Source organism: Sapajus apella, unplaced genomic scaffold, assembly GCF_009761245.1.
Source record: "Sapajus apella isolate SASKATOON/1434 unplaced genomic scaffold, GSC_monkey_1.0 scaffold144, whole genome shotgun sequence".
In the NCBI taxonomy this organism is placed as follows: Eukaryota; Metazoa; Chordata; class Mammalia; order Primates; family Cebidae; genus Sapajus; species Sapajus apella.
Genome location: NW_022437084.1, coordinates 268720 through 292795, shown reverse-complemented (window position 1 = coordinate 292795; position 24076 = coordinate 268720). Strand labels below are relative to the sequence as shown.

At 46.0% G+C, this 24076-nt stretch overlaps 2 protein-coding genes, 1 long non-coding RNA gene and 2 pseudogenes across 3 annotated transcripts in view; 4 read left to right on the top strand and 1 right to left on the bottom strand.

The window, feature by feature from the left end:
* Nucleotides 1–24076, top strand: part of LOC116540713 (zinc finger protein 480) — a 201146-nt gene that overhangs the window by 138945 nt on the left and 38125 nt on the right. The gene's annotated exons all lie outside the window — the stretch shown is intronic.
* LOC116540780 lies at nucleotides 46–876 on the bottom strand (annotated as a pseudogene).
* On the top strand, nucleotides 803–8127 carry LOC116540714 (zinc finger protein 765-like). Its single transcript, XM_032264366.1, has 4 exons — nucleotides 803–995; nucleotides 1325–1380; nucleotides 3592–3718; nucleotides 6662–8127. The coding sequence occupies exons 1-4, from the start codon at nucleotides 902–904 to the stop codon at nucleotides 8083–8085; spliced, it is 1701 nt and encodes a 566-aa protein (XP_032120257.1). The 5' UTR covers nucleotides 803–901; the 3' UTR covers nucleotides 8086–8127.
* Nucleotides 8228–9148, top strand: LOC116540699 (annotated as a pseudogene).
* Nucleotides 14816–15802, top strand: LOC116540738. Its single transcript, XR_004264573.1, has 3 exons — nucleotides 14816–14949; nucleotides 15011–15014; nucleotides 15292–15802. It is a non-coding gene; the product is annotated as an uncharacterized LOC116540738 (long non-coding RNA).

Here is a 24076-nt window from a genome sequence, read left to right as displayed (position 1 = left end):
AAAAAAAAAAAAAAAAAAAAAAAAACATATGTTGAGTAGCCTTGTTCACAAATGGCTATCATGGCGATCCCCCTTCCTGCAGGTGCTGGCAGAGGGGATGGGGGTGACGTCCTCAATCTGCCCGATCTTCGTACCCGAGCGGGAAAGGGCCCTGAGGGCCAACTGGGCTCCAGTTCCAGGGGTCTTGGTTCTATTTCCTCCTGTGGCCCGGAGTTTGATGTGTAGGGCAGTGATGCCCAGGTCCTTGCACTTCTGGGCCACATCCTGGGCAGCCAACATAGCAGCATACGGCGAGGATTCATCTTGGTCTGCCTTCACCTTCATCCCACCGGTCACATGGCAGATGGCTTCTTTGCTGGAAAGATCAGTGACATGGACAAAAGTGTTATTGAAGGATGCAAAGATATGGCAGACACCAAATACATTCTCTCCTTCAGCCACCTGAGGTCCAAGGCTGATGACGTGTTCTTTCTTCTTTTCCTTCCCCTTTAAAGGTGCCAATTCTGCACGTAGTCTCCTATTTTCTATTTTTATTTTTATTTTTTGAGATACAATCTTACTCTGCCACCCAGGCTGGAGTGCAGTGGTGCAATCTCGGCTTACTGCAGCCTCCACCTCCCAGGTACAAGCAATTCTCTGCCTCACCCTCCTGAGTAGCTGGGATTACAGGCACCCACCACCATGTCTAGCTAAGTTTTTTTTTTTTTTGTATTTTTAGTAGAGATGGGGTTTTACCATCTTGGCCAGGCTGGTCTTGAACTCCTGACCTTGTGGTCCACCCACCTCCACCTCCCAAAATGCTGGGAGCCACCACATCTGGCCAGGGACTTTCTTCTCTCTGCATGATCTCTGGTGCAGTGGGCAGCAGAGGCCCATCTTTCTACAGGGTGAGGTCTCTCCCATGTGTGTGTTTTTGTCACAGGAATGGAGTGAGACGTTTCTAACATTAAGTCTTAAATTATTTTCACATACAGGATTGATTTCTAAAGACTCATATTGAGGCCGGGCGCGGTGGCTTAAGCCTGTAATCCCAGCACTGTGGGAGGCCGAGGCGGGTGGATCACGAGGTCAAGAGATCGAGACCATCCTGGTCAACATCGTGAAACCCCGTCTCTACTAAAAATACAAAAAATTAGTTGGGCATGGTGGCGCGTGTCTGTAATCCCAGCTACTCAGGAGGCTGAGGCAGGAGAATTGCCTGAACTCAGGAGGCGGAGGTTGCAGTGAGCCGAGATCGCGCCATTGCACTCCAGCCTGGGTAACAAGAGCGAAACTCCGTCTCAAAAAAAAAAAAAAAAAAAAAAAAAAAAAGGACTCATATTACGTGAGGAAGCAGCTCAGAAGAGGCAAGAAAAGGAGCCAGGCATGGCTCTTCCTCAGGTAAAGTGACACTGCTCAGTGGATTCATCTGTGTCTTTCCTTTCTGAAATGCCAGGTATTGTGGTAGCCAGTCTGTTCTGAGTCTGAAGCGTCCTTCCTGACACGTTGGCGCGCACTCACCCATGCCTTCCCTCAGTTCCTGTCATCTGCTCTGAGATTCCGTCTCTTGTGACCCAGTGACATGAACCTGGGAAGAGGCTCCACTGGGCATAATCATGGGAAGGGCTGACACCAGACCCAGGTGGACACCCACAGCGTCAGTGCTGCCGGGAAGGCTGGATTGTTCTGGGCCACAGATGTATGTTAGCTCTTTGTGGATGAGATCTTAGAAACTACACATGAAACACATAGGTTAATGTGCACAGATACCTGGTAAATTCTCGAAAAGGACACCAGTAAGGGGAGATACTTTGTATCTGATTTGGTAATGCAGTGGAAGCCACACTAGTAGATCAACACGTCTCTGACTGCAAACTTTTTTTCTTAAGAGACATGTTTTTGGTCTGGGTACGGTGGTTGATGTCTATAGTCCCAGCACATTGGGAGGCCGAGACGGATGGATCGCTAAAGGTCAGGAGTTCGAAAGCAGCCTTGCCAACATGTTGAAACCTCATCTCTACTAAAAATTCAAAAATTAGCTGGGTATGGTGGCACATGGTGATAATCTCAGCTACTCAGGAGGCTGACACAGGAGAATCCCTTGAACCCAGAAGGTAGAGATTACAATAAGCCAAGATTGTGCCACTGCACTCCAGCCTGGGTGACAGACAGAAACTGTCTTAATAAAAAAAAAAGTGTCAGCAGGGTGGCTCACTCCTGTAATCCCAGCACTTTGGGAGGTCAAGGCAGGCAAATAATGACGTCAGGAGTTCGAGACCATCCAGGCTAACACGGTGAAACGCCATCTCTACTAAAAATAAAAAAAAATCAGCTGGGGCTGGGCGCGGTGGCTCAAGCCTGTAATCCCAGCACTTTGGGAGGCCGAGGTGGGTGGATCACGAGGTCAAGAGATCGAGACCATCCTGGTCAACGTGGTGAAACCCCGTCTCTACTAAAAATACAAAAAATTAGCTGGGCATGGTGGCACGTGCCTGTAATCCCAGCTACTCAGGAGGCTGAGGCAGGAGAATTGCCTGAACCCAGGAGGCGGAGGTTGCGGTGAGCCGAGATTGCACCATTGCACTCCAGCCTGGGTAACATGTGTGAAACTCCGTCTCAAAAAAAAAAAAAAAAAAAAAATCAGCTGGGCATGGTGGCACACATCTGTAGTCCCAGGAACTTGGGATGCTGAGGCAGGAGAATCACTTGAACCCAGGAGGCGGAGGTTGCAGAGAGCCCAGATCGTACCATTGCACTCCAGCCTGGGCAACAGAGCTAGACTCCATCTCAAAAAGAAAAGAGAGAGAAAGAGAAAAGGTGTTGCCCTGTAACCCAGGACTGGGGTACATTGGCACAATTCTAGTTTACAGCAGCCTTGAACTCCTGGGCTCATGTTGTCCACACTTTACCCTCCCAAAGAGCTAGAATGATGAGGCGTGTGTCAGCACACGCAGCAGCTAACTAATCTTTTATTTATTTATGTTTTTTGACAGTGTTCTTCTGTCACCCAGGCTGGAGTACAATGGCGCAATCTCAGCTCACTGCAACCTCCGCCTCTGGGTTCAAGCGATTCTTCTACCTCAGCCTTCCAAGTAGCAGGGATTACAGGTACGTGCCACCACGGCCCACTGATTTTTGTATTTTTAGTAGAGACGGCTTCACCATGTTGGTAAGGCTGGTCTCAATCTTCAGACCTTGTGATCTGCCTGCTTCTGCCTCCCAAAGTGCTGAGATTACTGGGAGGAGCCACTGTGCCAGGCTGGTCTCAAACTCCTGACCTCAAGTGATCTGCCTGCCTTGGCCTCCCAAAGTGTTGGGATTACAGGCGTGAGCCACCCTGCCTGGTCGTGTATTTCCTTTTTGTTTGTGTATTTTTTATATTGTCCATAAAACCAAGACTTCTACAGTGATTTTTGGGGACCTTAAAATCTTTCGTGGGAAATTACAATAAAATGCAACAATAGAGAAGAAATGTTAAAAAAAATACCTTAACTTGGGTTTGTCAGAATAGTCTGTGATGAAATGGATACTGAATTTCTCTTTTTTCATTTCATGTGAAGGTGGTAACTCAGTCCTCCATAATGTTTTGTTGAAATGTGTTTTTCATTTTAGGGACATTTGACTTTCAAGGATGTGGCTATAGAATTCTCACTGGAGGAGTGGAAATGCCTGACCCCTTCACAGAGGGCTTTATACAGGGACGTGATGTTGGAGAACTACAGCAACCTGGAGTCTGTGGGTGAGAAAAATGTCCCTCCAGACATGAGGAATCTGCCCTTGTCTATGTTGGCTCTTCCTGCTTTTATATTTCTTTTTGTGATTTTGCCCCATACGTTATGCTTTTTTGTTTGTTTGTTTTTGAGACAGAGTGTCACTCTTGTCCAGGGTGGAGTGCAGTGGTGGGATCTCGCCTCACCACAACCTTTGCCTCCCAGGTTCAAGCTATTCTCCTGCCTCAGCTTCCCAAATAGCTGGGATTACAAGCCTGTGCCACCATGCCCAGCTAATTTTGTATTTTCAGTAGAGACGAGGTTTCTCCATGTTGGTCAGGCTGGTCTCGAACTCCCGACCTCAGGTGATCCACCTGCCTTGGCCTCCCAAAGTGCTGGGATTACAAGCAAGAGACACCATGCCTGGCCTCTGTATATGCTTTACATGTACAGCCTGCCAGATTGCTGGGATTACAGGCATGAGCCACTGTGCCCAGTCTTCCATGGAATCTTTAGTGATTTCCAAATATCAAATGATGTCTTCTGTGAACACAGAGCATTTAACTTTTTTTTTTTTTCCACTGCTTGGCATTTATTTCTTTTTCTTGTCTAATTTCTCCTGCCAGGATTCATTTTAGGGACATTTTAGTAACATGCTCAATAGAAATAGCGAAAGGAGGCTTCTTAGTCTCTTTCCTGATCTTAGAGGAAGAGATTTCAGGCTTTCACCATCCACTGTGATGGTAACTGTAGGCTTCTCCTAAATGGTCTTTATTATGTTGAGGTGGGTTTCCTGTATTCTGTGTGTATTGAGTGTTTTTATTTCAAAATAATGTTGTTGCCGGCGCAGTGGCTTATGCCTGTAATCCCAGCACTTTGGGAGGCCGAGGCAGGTAGATTGCTTGAGGTCAGGAGTTTGAGACCAGCCTGGTAAACATGGTGAAACCCTGTCTCTATTAAAAAAATAATAATAATAATAATAATAATATTGTCCTTTTGGTTTTCAGTAGTTTGTTTATAATGTGTTTCCTCGATGGTGTGCTGGGGTTCATTCAGAAAGTAGTGATCTTAGCATGTATTTCAGTTTTTTTGTTTTATTTTGTTTTTTGAGACAGAGTCTCTCTCCATCGCCAAGCACCAGGCTGGAGTGCAGTGGCGCGGTCTTGGCTCACTGCAACCTCTGCCTCCCGGGTTGAAGCCATTCTCCTGCCTCAGCCTCCTGAGTAGCTGGGATTACAGGCACGCACCACCATGCCCAGCTAATTTTTTGTATTTTTTTAGTAGAGACGGGGTTTCACCATGTTGACCAGGATGGTCTCGATCTCTTGACCTGGTGATCCACCCGTCTCGGCCACCCAAAGTGCTGGGATTACAGGCTTGAGCCACCGCGCCCGGCCTAATTTTTTGTATTTTTAGTAGAGACGGGGTTTCACCATGTTGACCAGGATGGTCTCGATCTCTTGACCTCGTGATCCACCCGCCTCGGCCTTCCAAAGTGCTGGGATTACAGGCGTGAGCCACTGCGCCCGGCCGAATTTTTTTTTAAAAAGTCACAAAGTACTTGTTGTCGCTGGATATATGCAATTTTATGACATATATTTAGAAAAATATTGTATTAATATTTTCTTTTTCTTTTCTTTTTTTCTTGAGATGGAGTCTCGGCCAGGCACAGTGGGTCATGCCTGTAATCCCAACACTTTGGGAGGCCAAGGCAGGGGATCATGAGGTCAGGATTTCGAGATCATCCTGGCCAAAATGGTGAAACCTTGTCTGTACTAAAAATACAAAAATTAAAAACAACAACAATAACAACAAATACAAAAATTAGCCAGGTGCTGTGGTGGGCGTTTGTAATTCCAGCTATTTGGGAGGATGAGGCAGGAGAATCTCTTGATACTGGGAGATGGAGGTTGCAGTGAGCCGAGATCGTGCCATTGCACTCCAGCATGGGCGAGAGACTGAGACTCTGTCTCAAAAAAAAATAGAGATGGAGTCTCACTTTGTCACCCAGGATGAAGTGCAGTGGTGCAATCTCGGTTCACTGAAACCTCTGCCTTCCAGGTTCAAGCGATTCTTGTGCGTCAGCCTCTCGAGTAGCTGTGACTACAGGCGTGGGCCACCAGGCCTGGCCAATTTTTGTAATCATTTCATCACTTCTCAGTGCTATGCTTGTTTCACAATACAAAATTTCCATTGATTTTGGTCATCCTTACATGAGCTTGTTATGGATTATTTATCAATATAGTATACTGTGTGGTTCTTTACAATTTATTTGTATATAGTAAATATGCTATGAATATGAAGACTATAAATTTTTCAATTTATTGATGGGACAGTGATACGTTTTTTGCCAATTGTTATACACTTTAGAGTCACAGTGAAAAAATACTCCTTACTTGAGGCTTACAAATGTTTATGCCCTGTCACTGTGTGGTCATGACATTGGAACAGGCTTCTGTAGAAATGACTTGAAGTACATGTAATCAACCTTTATTTATTTATTTATTTATTTATTTATTTATTTGAGACGGAGCCTCACTCTTGTTACCCAGGCTGGAGTGCAATGGCACGATCTCGGCTCACCGCAACCTCCGCCTCCTGGGTTCAGGCAATTCTCCTGCCTCAGCCTCCTGAGTAGCTGGGATTACAGGCACGCGCCACGATGCCCAGCTAATTTTTTGTATTTTTAGTAGAGACGGGGTTTCACCATGTTGACCAGGATGGTCTTGATCTCTTGACCTCGTGATCCACCCGCCTCGGCCTCCCAAAGTGCTGGGATTACAGGCGTGAGCCACCGCACCCGGCCTCAACCTTTGTTTATTAAAGAATCTCACTCCTTTTGTGTTCGTAACTTTGAAGATCATGTTTGGAAAGCTTAATATAAGTATTGTTTTCTGTGTCATATTTACACATTTCAGTATTATTTACCATCTGTACTCAATTGCAAACCTATTGGTGTTTATATTTTGTAGATATCTCTTCCAAATGCATGATGAAGACGTTCTCATTAACAGCACAGGGCAATACGGAAATGTTCCACACAAGGACATTGGAAACGCATGAAAATCATCACATTGCAGACTTTGCCTTCCAGGAAATTGAGAAAGATACTCATGACTTTGAGTTTCAGTGGGGAAAAGAGGAGAGAAACAGACATGAAACTCCCATGACAAAAATAAAAATGTTGACTAGTAGTACAGAGCGATACGATCAAAGGCATGCTGGAAACAAGCCTATTAAAGATGAGCTTGGATTAACCTTTCATTCACATCTCGCTGAACTGCGCATATTTCAGACTGAAGGGAAAATTGATAATCAAGTAGAGAAGTCTACCAATGATGCTTCCTCAGTTTCAACATCCCAAAGAATTTCTTGTAGGCCCAAAACCCATATTTCTAATAACTATGAAAATAATTTCCTCCGTTCTTCACTACTCATACAACAACAGGAAGTACATATGAGAGAAAAATCTTTCCCATGTGATGAGAGTGGGAAAGGCTTTGATTGTAGCTCACCCTTAAGGAAACGTCAGATAATCCATTTAGGAGAGAAACAACATGAATGTGATGTATGTGGCAAAGTCTTTAATTGGAAGCAATACCTTGCATGCCATGTTAAATATCACACGGGTGAGAAACCTTATAAGCGTAATGAGTGTGGCATGAACTTCAGTCGGCAGTCAGTCCTTACACATCATTGTAGACTTCATACTGTAGATAAACCTTCCAAGTGTAATGAGTGTGGCAAGACCTTTGGTCGAAATTCAGCCCTTGTAATTCCTAAGGCAATTCATACAGGACAGAAATCTTACAAGTGTAATGAATGTGGCAAGGTTTTTAATCAACCATCAAATCTTGCATGTCATCATAGACTTCATACTGGAGAGAAACCTTACAAATGTGAAGAATGTAAGAAAGCTTTTACTCGGAAATCAGACCTTAAAAGACATAGGAAAATTCATGGAGAGAAACCATACAAATGTGAGGTCTGTGACAAGGCTTTCGGGCATCATTCACACCTGTCACAACATACTAGAACTCACACTAGAGAGAAACCTTACAAGTGTAATGAATGTGGCAAGTTTTTTAATCAACAATCAAACCTTGCAAGTCATCATAGAGTTCATACTGGAGAGAAACCTTACAAATGTGAAGAATGTGACAAAGTTTTCAGATGGAAATCAGACCTTGGAAGACATAAAAGTATTCATACTGGAGAGTCACCATACAAATGTAAGGTTTGTGACAAGGCTTTCAGGCGTGGTTCACACCTGGCACAACATACTAGAATTCACACTGGAGAGAAACCTTACAAATGTAATGAATGTGGCAAAACCTTCAGTCAGATGTCATCGCTTGTATTCCATCGTAGACTTCATACTGGAAAGAAATCTTAGAAGTGTATGCTGCAGTAGTAATGTAAAAAATAAAAGAAAAAGTGTAATGAGTGTGGCAAGGTTTTTAATCAAAAATCAAACCTTTCATGACATCATATACTTCATACTGGAGTGAAACCTTAGAAGTATAATCAATGTCGCAATGTTTTTAATTGAAAAGCAAAGCTTCCATGTTATCATTGACTTCATACTGGAGAGAAAACTTGTAATGAATGTGGAAAATTTTTTAATCAAAAATCAAAACTTGCACGTCATGATATACTGCATACTGGGGAGAAACTAATTAACGTGAAGAATGTAACAGAATTTTCATGCCCAAATCGCACCTTGAAAACATAGGATCATTCATGCTGGAGAGAAGTCATACAAATATAAGCTTTGTGACTAAGGCTTTCAGTAGGATTCACACCTGGCACAACGTACTAGAATTGACACTGGAGAGAAACTTACAGGTGTAATGAGTGTGGCAAAGCCTTTAGTGGGCAGAAAACACTTATCATCCAGCAACCCATGGTATAGGGAAACTTTACAAATGTAAGGATTGTCACACAGTCTTCAGTAACGCTACAGCCATTGCAAATCATTGAAGAATCCATAATGAAGAGAGATCCTACAAGTGTAATGAATGTGGCAAATACTTCAGACATCATTCAAACCTTGCAATTCATCGGCAAACTTATAATGGAGAGAAATCTTACAAATGTCATAATTGTGGCAAGGCCTTCAGTCACGTTTCATCTTATGCAAAACATAGACTTCATATAGGAGAAAAACCTCACTAGTGTGATGATTGTGGCAAAGCCTTTACTTCATGTTCACACTTCATTAGACATCAGAGAATCCATACTGGACAGAAATCTTAACAATGTCATAAGTGTGGCAAGGTCTTCAGTCTGAGGTCACTCCTTTCAAAACATCAGAAAATTCATTCTTGAGATAATTGTTTCAAATGCAGTGAGTATAGCAACCCATCAAGCATTAAGTGACATTAGAGTTGCTCCCTCAACCCAGTAGGTTTTTTTTTTTTTTTTTTTTGAAAAAGGGTTTTCCCCCTTTTTCCCCAGGCTGGGGTGCAATGGCGCGATCTCGGCTCACCGCAACCTCCGCCTCCTGGGTTCAGGCAATTCTCCTGCCTCAGCCTCCTGAGTAGCTGGGATTACAGGCATGCGCCACCATGCCCAGCTAATTTTTTGTATTTTTAGTAGAGACGGGGTTTCACCATGTTGACCAGGATGGTCTCGATCTCTTGACCTCATGATCCACCCGCCTTGGCCTCCCAAAGTGCTGGGATTACAGGCTTGAGCCACCGCGCCCGGCCTGGTCTCGATCTCTTGACCTCGTGATCCACCCGCCTCGGCCTCCCAAAGTGCTGGGATTACAGGCGTGAGCCACCGCGCCCGGTCTAACCCAGCAGGTTTCTTAACAGGAAACCCACTTTTAAAAAGGGAACGCTTATGTCTTGATTTAATTGACCGTCATTGAAAAGTCTGGTCAGATTTAGTGGAGGCCCCCTTTAGAAGAAGGCAACACATATTTAAAGATGGCTTCTCTAGGATAGTCAACAGATAGTCGCAATGGGTATGCAATAATTGATGGAGAAACCCTTGAAGAAATAGAATCACGAAGACTACCTAATAGTTGGTCTTCACAACTTGTGAGCTGTTTGTGCTCAGCCAAGCCTTAAAATGCTTACAGAATCCAGAGGGAACCATCTATGCTGACTCTAAGTATGTCTTTGGAGTAGCTCACACATTTGGGAAAATTTGGGCAGAATGGGGTCTTATTAATAGTAAGGGCCAAAACCTGGCTCATGAGACATTAATTGTTCATGTTTTAAACAACCTCCAGCTTCCAGAGGAAATAGCAATTGTACCTGTGTCAGGACATTAAAAAGACTTCTCCTTTGAGGGGCAGGGAAATAACCTTGCAGAAAGAGAAGTCCTCTTCCACTTATATCAAGGAACTCACTGGGAGCCTGAAGTTATATGTAACACAGTTCTCAGAGTTTATGGTTGTATTGGAATTTATACTTCAGCTAGACGTCACAGATAGTTGTTTAATAAGTACAAAGATGAATAAACAGGCCTTGAGGAAATTACCCCTTGGTGGAAAAATCCAGGATTAAGACCATTTCAAAGTGTTCAATTTGATTGTACTGAAATGCCCCAAATCAGTGTGCTAAATATTTATTAATAGTAGACCATTTTACTCATCGGGTAGAGGCTGTCCCTTTCTCGAGTGCAACTGCTAGCGATGTGGTTAAAGCATTACTTGAACAGATCATACCTAAGTCTGTGCCAATAGAAAATATTGATTCAGACAATGGAACCTATTTTACTGCACTTGTCATTAAAATGTTGGCTCAAGTATTACACATAAAATGGGAATATCATATTCCTTGACATTCATCTTCCTTAAGAGGAGTAGAGAGGATGAACCAAACTCTCAAAAGTCACCTAACTAAATTAGTCCTAGAAAGTCGGTTACCCTGAAATAAATGCCTTCCCATTGCACTGTTAAGAAATCAGAACCGCCCCTCAGAAAGACGTTGGCCTGTTGCCTTATGAAATGTACGGGCTGCCCTACTTACATTCCACCACTGTCCTTCCTACATTTGAAAAAAAAAGATCGGTTTCTCATAAATTACATATTTGGTCTCTCCTCTATCTTTTCTTCTAAAACCAGAGGCCTTCTAGCCCAGGCACCACCCCTGGAATTCCTGGTGCACCAACACCAAACTGGAGACCACGTTTTCTTTTTCTTTTCTTTTATTTATTTATTTATTTATTTATTTTTTGCTTTTTCCTGAGACAGAGTCTTGCTCTGCCGCCCAGGCTAGAGTGCAGTGGTGCCACCTCGGCTCACTGCAACCTCCGTCTCTTGGGTTCAAGTGATTCTCCTGCCTCAGCCTCCTGAGTAGCTGGGATTACAGGTGTGTGCCACTGTGCCCAGATAATTTTTGTATTTTTAGTAGAGACAGGGTTTCAACATCTTGGCCAGGCTGGCCTCGAACTCCTTGTGAGCCACCCGCCTCAGTCTCCCAAAGTGCTGTGATTACAGGCATGAGCCCGGCCTATTGTGTTACTTTTTCCTATCGAATGGTTAGCTATTCCATCATTAATGTAACCAGATCAAGCTCTCCCCAAATTATTACTTTTGATGCTGGTTTAGTCATGCCCTGCAGTAATTTACAGAACCAGACAACCTACTGCTTCTGAGAAATATCTCTGCCCTTCCTGGACCTCCTGAGATTGGAAGGATATATTGGATTCTTGCACAGATCATAATCCCGAGAGTAGCAGTTGTGTTAGCTGGTGGGAATGGGATTCTTGTCCTTCCTGAACAGATTCCCTCTGTTATACTTGGTCCAATGTCCTATGGAGCACTAAATGTCTTGGTTGGACTGTTCCCACAAGTCTTTGCCAGTCCTTAAGACCATTTGTTCATTTCACCAAAGGGGTCGCTCTTCCCAATTGTTGATACAACCAATGTAGTCCTGTGCAGCTTACTAACACTATTGCAACATTTCAAAATACCTCTCCTTCTTTAGGTTGTATTTATGCTATAGAGGCCAGTGCCTCAGGAAAGGACCTTAGGGGCTTCTTTTAAATACATTTTGTTGCGACTTTCTCCCTTCCTTTGCTCTCCATTGCCTTACTTGTTTAAGAAAGTTTTAAGCTTTTAACCAGTCGGGTTTAGTTTGAATTGTGAGGTCCATCTTCAGCCAATGGAGTCAGTGATAGAAGCCCAATGCATTATGATAAAAGGCCCTTCTCTCCTTGTTCAGTGTGCTCTCATGGCAGTTAGGTTTACAGGCAGCACCCTTCTACAGAGGTAAAATTGCCTTGCTGAGAACTTGTTGGAATGATTGTTTTCTTTGAGACTTCAAACTTTTTCTTCTAACAAACCTTTAACATCTCTATTTTGAAACACTGATCCCATTCATTTGGAGTTGATGTTTCCAGGTGCTATCTTCAAGCTTTGTGTTCACATAAACTCTAATCATATGTTCTAAACTTTATTATTTACTTCTAACATCAGTTTCTATCAGAATGTAGGAGACTTACCAGAGAGGGCGACTATTACCATGTTGTGAAACTCATGTCTCAAAAAAAAAAAATTGGTTTGGATTTTTCCCTTTCCCTCTGGATGAAGCTAATGAGCTGACACACATGGTCACCTCCATTACCAAGTAGAGCCAGGATGAACATGTGTGACCAAGGGTGCTGTTAAGTCCTCTTACCTGAAGACTGATTAGTGTTCATCTGGATAACATGTACTTAATGGGTTGTGTAGAACAGTGAAGCTTCTTTCCCTCTTTTCAGTCTCTTAGCTGTTTGCCTGTATTAGCCATCACATTCTGGTCTAAGGCTTACCTATTAATAATTATCTCTATTGTGGAGATGATTTCTCATTTTGGGGAAGATATTTTTGTTTTCAATTATATTGTCTCAACATTCAAAAAGTGAAGAAAAGAGTATTTCTTGGGTCAGGCATGGTGGCTCACGCCTATAATCTCAGCACTTTTCAAGTCTGACGCAGGCAGATCACTTGAAGTCAGGAATTCTACACCAGCTTGGCCAACATGGTGAAACCTTGTCTTTACCAAAAATACAAAAATTAGCCAGGCATGGTGGCATGCACCTGTAATACCAGCTACTCCAAAAGCTGAGGTAGGAAAATTGCTTCCAGCAGGGAGGCAGAGGTTGCAGCGAGCCAAGGTCGTGCCACTTCACTCCACGCTGGGCAACAGAGTGAGACTCCATCTCAGAAAAATAGAAAAGAAAAGAAGAAAGTAAATTAAAAAAAGATTTATTTACACAGGCAAGAAAGAAAAAGTAAAAGATCTATTCCACAAGTTTGCTGAGACAACTGGATATCCACACGGAAAAGAATAATGTTGAATCCTTATATCACACCATTAAACATTTTATTTTTAAAAGTCAAAAAATAAGGAGAGAGAGAAGAGAAATAGAGTGAGGCGGAAGGGGATGTTACTGTGTCGTCCAGGCTTGTCTGGACACCCAGGCTGAGCGTTTCTCCCGCCGATGCTTCCAGAGTAGCTGAGACCTCAGGCTCCGGCCCTCGCGCCCGTATCCCCGCTGTGTTCAAGCAGCAGGCGGTGACCTCACTCCTCCCGGGCCTGAGCACGCCTCCTGCATCCCAGGCGGTGGCCTTAGGGAAGTCTCCGAAGCTGAGCACAGGGTGGACTCTCCCTCTTGAGTGATTGGGGAATAGAAAGGGTGAGGATTTCTATTCTGTTCTGTGGGCTGTTAGCATGAACTTGTACCTTCCGCTTAGGCAGAGCTTTGCATTTCACATTCTAGTTTGCATCTCCGTTGCAGACAATACCAGGGTTTTGAATTATCCCACGGGCTTCCTGGCAAATCTGGCCTTCCAAACTTGAAAAAAAGAGGCGCTGAGAGCGAGGCTGAGAAACCGACAGGTGTCGGCCGGCCCCGCCCTCTCCCAGTTCTGAAGGGCAAGTTCTCTCCTCCAAGCGCCCCGCTCCTACCTCGCCCAGGTCCTGCCCACCTCCCCTCGGGGCCGCCCAGGCCCCGCCTCTACGTCACACAGGCCCCGCCCACCCATCGGCCCGCCGAGGATCCGCCCACCTCCCACTGCGGCCTACCAGGCCCCGCCCTCCTCCCCTCGCACAGCCCAGGCCCCGCCCGCCTCCCCTCGGGCCTGCCAGGCCCCGCCCTCCTCCCCTCATACAGCCCAGGCCCCGCCCACCCCCCCATGGACCTCCCAGGCCCCGCCCTCCTCCCCTCGCACCGCCCAGGCCCCGCCCTCCTCCCCTCGCACCGCCCAGGCCCCGCCCTCCTCCTCTCGCACCGCCCAGGCCCCGCCCGCCTCCCCTCGGGGCCGCCCAGGCCTGGCTTCTGTCCTGCGCACGCACATTTCGTGCAAACTTGGAAGCGGATCGCGTGGAGGGAGTGTCCCATCGTGGCTCGTGAGTTTCAGTCTGTCTTGAATTAAGTCTCCGTTTCCCAGGTCCCCGGCGCTTCTATACGTGGGTCGTCGGGTCCCCACAAACCTGGAAATTCTCGCCCATCTTTCTTCACCCAGAGGAAATTGAGACGTTTCCATGAGAGTCCGGGGGTTGCTTCCTTTTGGGTTTAAAGTCGCCCTCGCTGGTCCCGTCCCCAGTTTTTCTGTTATACGGCACTGTGTAAATTTCCTATCGCGTAGTTCTCCTGCTCGAAACCTTTTTCTGACTCCTCCCGCCCCGCGCTTTTTGAAGTCCTCACCTGAGGGGTGGATTCCCGTCCTGGACGCCTCCCAGCCTCGCCTTCCTCGGTCCCCTGAGGGCAGCACCTCGGCCCCAGTCCCGGGGAGGCCGCGACCTCTGCCTGGTCCTGGGATCCTGCAGACCCCAACCTTTCCTAAGGCGCCGTCCCCAGACCTCCGTTCTCGTGAGGGTGTTAAAACGCGCTCTTTGAATGAAGAGACGCCCGGAACAGGCTTTGTGTGAGAAACACGGCTGTTTATTCACCTGGGGGCAGTTGGGCTAAGGCCGAAAAGGGCCTTAATGAAGGGCGATGGGAGAGGAGTTGGTTTTATAGGTTGAGGCAAATCTTTTTTTTTTATTTAATTTTTTAAAGACAGGGTTTCACCATGTTGGTCAGGCTGGTCTTGAACTCCCGACCTCAGGTGATCCTCCCGCCTTGGCCTCCAAAGTGCTTGGATTACAGGCATGAGCCACCACGCCCGGCCAGGTTGAGGCAAATCTTTTGGGGAGGGGACAGGGGTCTTACGGAGTAAAATCAGTTACAGTGGCGGGGGTAGGGGCAAGGAATATACATTACCATTTGTTAAGTTACAATGGCGGTGGGGTAAGGCGGAAGAGTAGTTAAGATGGTAGGGTGGAGGCCGGGCGCGGTGGCTCACGCCTGTAATCCCAGCTCTTTGTGAGGCCCAGGCGGGTGGATCACGAGGTCAAGAGATCGAGACCATCCTGGTCAACATGATGAAACCCCGTCTCTACTAAAACTACAAAAAATCAGCTGGGCACGGTGGCGCGTGCCTGTAATCCCAGCTACTCAGGAGGCTGAGGCGGAGGTTGCGGTGAGCCGAGATCGTGCCATTGCACTCCAGCCTGGGTAACAAGAGCGAGACTCCGTCTCAAAAAAAAAAAAAAAAAAGATGGTAGGGTGGGTTGGAGAGATATTCGCATTATCATAATAACAGTTAAGATGGCAGGGCGGGGTGAGGAGTAGTCACATTATCATAATAACAGTTAAGATGGCAGGGTGGGGTGAGCCATCTTAACGGGGGAAGCTCGGCTGGGCTATCAGGGATAATGGCGAACCCAGGCGGCGGATCAGCCAGCCAAGGCAGGCAGGATTTCTGACCTTCTGGGTCCGGGCTTGCACATGGAGGCCTGACAGAGGGGCCCTGCTGTTCCCCAGGTCTCCCCTCCGCAGTCATCTCTTACCCTGAGCCCGAGTTGGGGAGGTGCCCGGGGCCTTTCGTGTGACACGGGATGTTCTGCCAGCCCAGCTCCAGCCCCTATAAAAAGGCACTTCTCCAGATGCAGGCGTCTTGCTCCAAACCCTCCTGTGGTTGTGTGGGCCAAAGACATCAGGAGACAGACAGAGAGCATTAGAAAACCTGAGATAGAGAAAACAAGAATGAGGAAGACCCATAACAGATGGCAAAGTAGAAGATGGGTGAGGGTTTTGCCAAGAGACAGCAAAAGTGAAAAAAAAAAGAGCAGGAGGGGAAAAGCAACTGGAGAAATGTAGAGAAAAGCAAGATGTACAGAGAGACGAAGGACAGCAAGGTAGGGATGGGGCAGCAAAGAGGAAGGCCCAGGAGAGTGAGGGAGACGAGGAGGGATTTGGAGCCCGGGCAGACAGAGCAGAGGACGCTGATGGCAAGGAGAATAGAGGGAACCACAGCACAGAGGACCTGGCACCTGGGGATGCGGGGTGCCAGTGGCGACAAGGAGGTATAACAGGGAGGAGAAAACTTAACAGGGAGCTCAGAGGAGGTGCAGAGATGAGATAAGAGGCAGAAATATGTAAAGATTGGAGAAAAGGAGCAGCAAGAAGTTAAATAAGTTGTGAGGATGGAGCAGAAGAGGCGGAAGAGAAGGAATAGAGGGAAGAAGGGGTTAAACAGCAGGAGAGGAGAGGGGGACAAAGTGAGGAGCAGAATCCGAGGGAGAAAGAAACAAGAGCTAGAGAGAGAAGGGGGAATAAGAGATGTACAGAATTAGGGAGGGAAATAGTATAAAGAGGGGCTGGGCGCAGTGGCTCCTGCCTGTAATCCTCGCACTTTAGGAGACTGAGGCAAGGGGATTTCTTGAATGCAGGAGTTCGAGACCAGCCTGGGCAACGTAGTGAGACCTGAACCTCTGACACACACACACACACACACACACACACACACACACACACACACTGCACATGATGGTGCACACCTGTACTCCCAGCTACTACTCTGCAGGCTGAGGCAAGAGAATCACTTGAGCCCAGGAGATCTAGGTTGCAGGGAGCCAAGATCATGCCATTGCACTGCAGCCTGGTCAACAGAGCTAGACGCTGTCTCAGAAGAAAAAAAGGGGTAGAGGATTTTGGGTTGAGGTGAGTGGATGAATTAATTGGATATGATTAGTTGTGACATGTTGACTTCATAAGCTATATTATCTAATAACTTAGGACTTTAAAAAGTTATACAGATGAGATTGAGAATTTAAAAATTCCTATCTGTAGACAAAAGCAAAAAAACAAAAAACGAATAAAAAAGATAAAAAACAAACAAAAAAAAAGAAATAAAGAAAGGAAAATAAAAAAAAAAAGAAAAAAAAATTCCTATCTGTAAGACATGTTCATTCTGTAAATCTTGGCATCACAGGTTAGTTAGCTTCCAGTTGGAATCCCTATTTAGCCAGAGGACAGTGACTTATTCAGTTGTGAGTCACTCTCTTCCCTTTTCCCAGGGTGGGGTAGGAAGTGGGGCAGTGAAGTGTGAAAAAAAATCACTTTCTGGGCTAGGCACCCTGTCTCATGCTTGTAATCCCAGCACTTTGGGAGGCTGAGGTGGGTGGATTACCTGAGATTCGGAGTTCAAAACCAGCCTGATGAACATGGAGAAAACCTGTTTCCACTAAAAATACAAAATTTCCCGGGCATGGTAGCACATACCTGTAATTCCAGCTACTTGGGAGGCTGACGCAGGAGAATCGGTTGAACCTGAGAAGTGGAGGTTTTGGTGAACAGAGGTCACACCATTGCACTCCAGGCTGGGCAACAAGAGTGAAACTTGGTCTCAGAAAACAAAACAAAAGAAAACAAAAATTCCTTTCTGTGATTATATAATACTTATAATTTAATTAATTAATTGCTATATTGAGACAGGGTGTGGTTCTATGGCACAGGCTGCAGTGCAGTGGGTGATCTCCTCTAACTGCAGCCTCCACCTGGTAGGCTCAAGTGATCCTCCTAACTCAGCCTCCGGAGTATGTGAAACCACAGGCATGAGCCACCAAGCCTGACTACTTTTTGGGTTGTTTTTTTTTTTTGAAATGGGATATCACTGTTTCCCAGGCTGGCCTCAATGTCTTAAGCTCAAAGGATCCTCCTGTCTTGGCCTCTCAAAGTACTGGGATTGCAGCTGGGATTACAGGGATGAGTCACTGCACCTGGCCTACATAGCAGTTTTTTTTTTCTGAGTCGGAGATTTGCTCCTGTTGCCCAGGGTGAATGATGTCCACTCGCTGCGACCTCCACTTCCTGGGTTCAAGCGATTCTCTTGCCTCAGCCTTCCAAGTAGCTGGGATTACAGGCATAGGCCACTGCACCTGGCTCAGTTTGTATATTTAGTATAGAGACGGGGTTTCTCCATGTTGGTCAGGCTGGTCTCAAACTCCTGACCTCAGGTCATCTGCCCACCTTGGCCTCCCAAAGTGCTGGGATTACAGCCATGAGTCACCACGCCTGGCTCATAGTAATTTTTAAAAGGGACATCAGAGCTGATGATACCCTCATGGCTACAGGGCGTGGTGGCATGCACTTGTAGTTCTAGGTACTCGGGAGGCGGAGGTACAAGAATCACTTGAATTTGAAAGGTAGGGGTTGTCATGAGCCAAAATCGTGCCACTGCACTGCAGCCTGTTCGGCAGAGCAAAATTTCATCTCATTAAAAGAAACAGTGAAAAAAAACCAAAAAAAAAAAAAAAAAGAGTCAGGGTGCGGTGACTCAAGCCTGTAACCCTAACACTTTGTGAGGCTGAGGTGGGCAGATCACCTGAGTTCAGGAGCTCGAGACCAGTGTGGCCAACATGGTAAAACACTGTCTCTTGTAAAAATACAAAAATGATCTGTGGGTGGTGGCATGCGCCTTTAATCCCAGCTACCTGGGAGGCTAAGGCTGCAGTGAGCCGAGATCGTGCCACTGCACTACAGCCTGGACAGAGCTAGACTTTATCTCAAAAAAGAAAAAAAAAGATACATCAAAAGTGCTTTTGTTCTCCTTGTGCAATATGTATTTTTTCTTTCTGATACTTCTTCATTTCTTTTACTTTACTATTATTATTTTTTGCAGTTTGAATTTGAGATAAGTTTTAGTTTTAAAAATTTCTTTTTAGGCCGGGCGCGGTGGCTCAAGCCTGTAATCCCAGCACTTTGGGAGGCCAAGGCGGGTGGATCATGAGGTCAAGAGATCGAGACCATCCTGGTCAACATGGTGAAACCCCGTCTCTACTAAAAATACAAAAAATTAGCTGGGCATGGTGGCGCATGCCTGTAGTCCCAGCTGCTTGGGAGGCTGAGGCAGGAGAATTGCCTGAACCCTGGAGGCGGAGGTTGTGGTGAGCCGAGATCGCGCCATTGCGCTCCAGCCTGGGTAACAAGAGGGAAACTCTTTCTCAAAAAAAAAAATAAATAAAAAAAATTTCTTTTTTACTGCATAATCACTTCTGAAAGACGCCTTTGTGGCGTCCTATAACCAAATCACATCATTTCCTTCTGTACATGTTTATGTTCCAGTTATTTTCCTGTTGACCCCAGATTTAGTTAGTTAACTAGTTAGTTAGTTTGTTTTTTGAAATGGAGTCTCGCTTAGTCACCCAGGCTGGAGTGCAGTGGCACAACCTCCCCTTACTGCAACCTCCACCTCCCGGGTTCAAGCTATTCTGTCTCAGTCGTCTGAGTAGCTGGGATTATAGGCACACACCACCATGCTAATTTTTATATTTTTAGGTTTCACCATGGTCTCAACCATGAACTGGTCTCAACCTCTTGAACTCGCAATCTGCCCACTTCGGTTTCCCAAAGTGCTGTGATTACAGGCACGAGCCACCGTGCCCGTCCTTAGATATTTTAAAAAACAATTTAGGCCAGGTGCGGTGGCTCACATTACCTGACGTCAGGAGTTTGAGACCAGTCTGACCAACATGGTGAAACCCTATGTCAAAAAAAAACGTAAAAACAATTTAAAGATAGTTTCTAGCCAGTGCTGTGGCTTATGCCTGTAATCCCAACACTTTGGGAGGTCAAGGCGTGTGGATCACGAGGTCAGAAGTTCGAGACCAGCCTTGCCAACATGGTGAAACCCCGTCTCTACTAAAAATACAAAATTAGCTCAGCATGGTGGTGTGTGCCTGTAATCCCAGCTACTCAGGAGGCAGTGGTTGCAATGAGCCAAGATCAAGCCACTACACTCCAGCCTAGGCTACAGAGCCAGACTCCATCTCCAAAAAAAAATAATTTCTGTTTGAAGTTAGTTGTGTCTGGTTTAGATCAAGGTCTGCATGCTTTCTAGTCTTTATTATTTAATGGAAACCTTTGGTACCTAATACTTAAGTTTGATTGTTTCAGTGTGTACTTGGTAAAGATGTCAATGACATCTTAACATCAAAATGTAGTTTACCCACTTAGTCTATTTTTCAGTTTTCTTTCCTTATGTCATTTCTTTCCTATTTTCTTTCTTTCCTTATGTCATTCCTTTTTTTTTTTGCTATAAAAATGTTTTATTAGGCCAAACTACTTACTATGAAAATGCTTTAAAATGTAGTAGGAGGAGATGTAAAGACTCAAAGAAGTGTGTAGTGACAATGGCTATCAGAACACACTAAAGAATCCACACTGCTTCCCCCTTTACCTAGAAAAGGAAGCTTCTAGGCTACCTCCTCCTCCTCAGCACATAAGGAAAGAAAACTGAATGGAAAATCTCAAGCTGTGAGCTCTTAAGTTCATGTTTCCCTCCAGGCCCTCTGGTTCATTCTGGAGATATGTTGAAAGATTCTTTGTTGTTGTGGGAGAAAAATGTTTGAAGACTTGGTCCCTGCCTGATCTGGGTCCCCGGGGCCTCTCTGACCTCATCTCCTGCCTGTGTCCTTGCTCCCTCTGCCCCAGCCACGCAGGCCTCTTTCCTGTTCCTGGGGCCGAGGTTGCACCTGCAACGGTGTGATCTCAAGGCCTTCACGTGGGCTGTGTCTCTGCTGGAACTCGCTGGCCCCTCAGCTGCAGGTGCAGACACGCCTCCTTCCCCGGTGTCTGTTCTGATATCACCTCTCAGTGGGGACTTCTGTGACCCACCTCCCGATGAGCACTCCAGCCACACCCTCACCCCCACCTCTGGTCCATGTTGGCTGTTCTGCATGCTTCTTTTTGTATTCTTCACCTTCCACTGCCTCAGTACTGATGATCCAAGGCCCCGGGGGAGAGCAGAGCTAGACGGCAGGGCTGCGCTGGGCTTGCCTCTTCCTCCGAGTGGATCTCAACCGTGGCTTCACATTAGAGTGCTGGGGAATTTACACTCATATCTATTATGCTCCAGAGATTCTCCTTTACATACTCAGGTTGGGCCTGAGTTGCTTCTTTCTTTTCTGTTTCTTTTCTTTTTTTTTTTTTTTTTTTTTTTTTGAGACGGAGTTTCGCTCTTGTTACCCAGGCTGGCGTGCAATGGCGCGATCTCGGCTCACCGCAACCTCCGCCTCCTGGGTTCAAGCAATTCTCCTGCCTCAGCCTCCTGAGTAGCTGGGATTACAGGCACACACCACCATGCCCAGCTGATTTTTTTGTAGTTTTAGTAGAGACGGGGTTTCACCATGTTGACCAGGATGGTCTCGATCTCTTGACCTCGTGATCCACCCGCCTCGGCCTCCCAAAGTGCTGGGATTACAGGCTTGAGCCACCGCGCCCAGCCCACTTTTCTGTTTCTTTATGACAATTTTATTATTTTTGTTTTTTGGTTTTTTTTTTTTTTTTTTTTTTTTTTTTTTGAGGCAAAGTTGCATTCTTGTTGCCCAGCCAAGAGTGCAACGGTGTGATCTCGGCTCATGGCAACCTCCATCTCTGGGATTCAAGTGATTCTTCTGCCTCAGCCTCCCAAATAGCTGGAATTACAGGCATGTACCACCATGCCCAGCTAATTTTGTATTTTTAGTAGACATGGGGTTTCTCTATGTTGGTCAGGCTGGTCTGGAACTCCCGACCTCAGGTGATCTGACTTCCTGGGCCTCCCAAAGTGCTGGGATTATGGGCGTGAGCCACCACGGTCTGTAGGTTTTTGAAAGTGATAACAGGTACACAGGTAACCACAGTATAGAGCTTATTTGGTGACTCTTCATCCTCATTACATTTTCTGGGCAACCACACGTGGACATGGTGCGGGACATTTCTCATTCCTTTGGCCCGGACGGCTTTGTTGAGCCTGGTATCAATGCGCACATCTGGACTTCCCATCTCCTTCATGGGAAATTTATGAATGTCGTTGAGCGCCAGAGAGGCACGCGTCTTGAATCCCACCCCGTAGATGCGCTTGTGAATGTGGATGGTGTACTCTGGTCACCGCCTGGTTCGTGGCAGAATGGCTCTTTTTCTTCTCACCACATCTCTTTTCGGGAGCCATTCTGCTGGGTCCAAGTTGGAAAGTTTGCCAAGTTTTAATAATATTTAAGGTTTACTCTGTGTCCATCATTGAGCAGCAAGGTTGTTTTTGTTTGTTTTTTGTTTCTTGCTGCAGTGCAGTTGTGGGCTCTTGGCTCACTGCAACCTCCTCCTGCCAGGTTTAAGGAATTCTCCTGCCTCAGGCTCCAGAGTAGGTGGGACTAGAGGCACCCACCACCACACATGGCTAAGTTTTGCATTTTTAGTAGAGACAGGGTTTTAGCATATTGGCCAGGGTGGTCTCTTGGCCAGGTGGTCTGCTACTCCTGACCTTGTGATCTGCCTGCCCTGGCTTCCCAGAGTTCTGGGATTACAGGGCTGAGCCACCAGGCCTGGACTTTTTTTTTTTTTTTTTTTTTTTTTTTAAAGATAGAGTCTCACTCTTGTCACCCAGGCTGAACTGTAGTGGTGCAATCTTGACTCATTGCAACCTCTACCCCCTGGGCTCAATGATCCTCCCACCTCAGCCTCCTAATTAGCTGGGAGCACAGACAGAGATGTGTACCACCATGCCTAGCTAAGTGTATTTTTCATAGAGATGGGGTTTCACCATGTTGCCCAGGCTGGTCTCCAACTTCTTGCTCAACCGATCCACCTGCCTTGGCCTTCCAGAATGTTAGCGTTAAAAGTTGTGAGCCACCGCACCCAGCCTCTGCCTAGGCTTTGGTGAGGGCTGGGTCTGTGCCCTGAAGGGGAGCTCATTCCATCCCAGCTCCCCACTGATGGAGGGTGTGTGTGGGCTTCTCCAGGAGGGAAGCGGGCTCTGAAGAAGGGGATCAAAAATCACTTAGTTTTCTTGTAGGAGTTTATCGTCCCTGGTGCAGTGGGCAGCAGAGGGAACCGTATTTCCTCAGGATGGGGTCTCCTTTGTATGTGTTGTTGTGTTCCAGGGAGGGTGTGTGTTGATTCTGAGCAACAAACAACATATTTTTGACATTCAGGATTGACTTCTAATGACTCTTGATACGTGAGGAAGAACGCTGGAAGAAGAAGAGGAAAGCAAAGGAGTCAGGAATGGCTTTTCCTCAGGTGAGATGATATTCTCGGTGGATTGTTCTGTCTCCTTCCTTTCAGAAATGCTGGGCCTTGGAGTTGGGAATCTTCTCTGAGTCTGAAGCGTCCTGCCTGACAGGTTTGCTGGCACTCACCCATGCCTTCCCTCAGTCCCTCTCATCTCGCTTAGATTCCATCTCCTGTGACCCAGTGACATGAGCTTGGGAAGAGGCTGCACTGGGCATGGTCCTGGGAAGGGCTCACCCCAGACGTGGTTGGAGATGGGGTGTGGGCCCATGGTGTCAGGGCTGTTGGGCAGCAGGGATTGTTCAGAGGCCACATCTGGATGCACCATCAGCTCTCTGTAGACCAGGAGTGAGCAGCTGCCCATGGAAGTCACGTAGTAATTTGCAGAGTACATGGTAAATTCTAGAAAAGGAGGCCAATAAGGGGAAATCATTTCTGCCTGATTTTATACTATCTGTTTTTAGGTAATTGAGTGAGTTACTGGTTTTTTTTTTGACTCCAAATATCTTACTCATTAGAATGGAAAGTTCATACACAGACATGAATGATACAAGATATTTTATGCCATTTTAAGCATATGAAAGGAGCCTAAATAATAAAAGATTCGTTAAACAATTCTTAGCACATTAAGCTCATGCAGACTATGGTGTTACTGTGGATAGGCTTGTGACAGGTGCTTTTGGGATAAATGGTTATGATTTTTCTCAAATATGGGAGCAGTACTTCTTTTTTATCCTAGAGGATGGAGCCATATTCTCTCTCTCTCTTTTTTTTTTTTTCTTTTTTTTTTTTTTGAGACAGACTGTCACTCTGTCACCCAGGCTGCAGTGCAGTGGCACAGCCTCAGCTCACTGAACCTCCGCCTCCTGGGCTTAAGCAATTCTCCTTCCTCAGCCTCTTGAGTAGCTGGGAATACAGGCTTGCCACCACGCCCGTCTAGGAGCCATATTGTCATTCCACCTATTATTATTATTATTTCTTTTTTTTTTTTTTTTTTTTTTTTTTTTTTTTTTTTTTGAGACAGAGTTTTGCTCTTGTTACCCAGGCTGGAGTGCAATGGCGCGATCTCG

Excerpts from the sequence above, each read along its gene's own strand:
- LOC116540714 (XM_032264366.1), top strand. The coding sequence starts at position 902 with ATGTGTGTGTTTTTGTCACAGGAATGGAGTGAGACGTTTCTAACATTA. Across the intron at positions 996-1,324 it reads ATTGATTTCTAAAGACTCAT|GTGAGGAAGCAGCTCAGAAG; the intron begins ATTGAGGCCGGG and ends GACTCATATTAC. Across the intron at positions 1,381-3,591 it reads CAGGCATGGCTCTTCCTCAG|GGACATTTGACTTTCAAGGA; the intron begins GTAAAGTGACAC and ends TTTTCATTTTAG.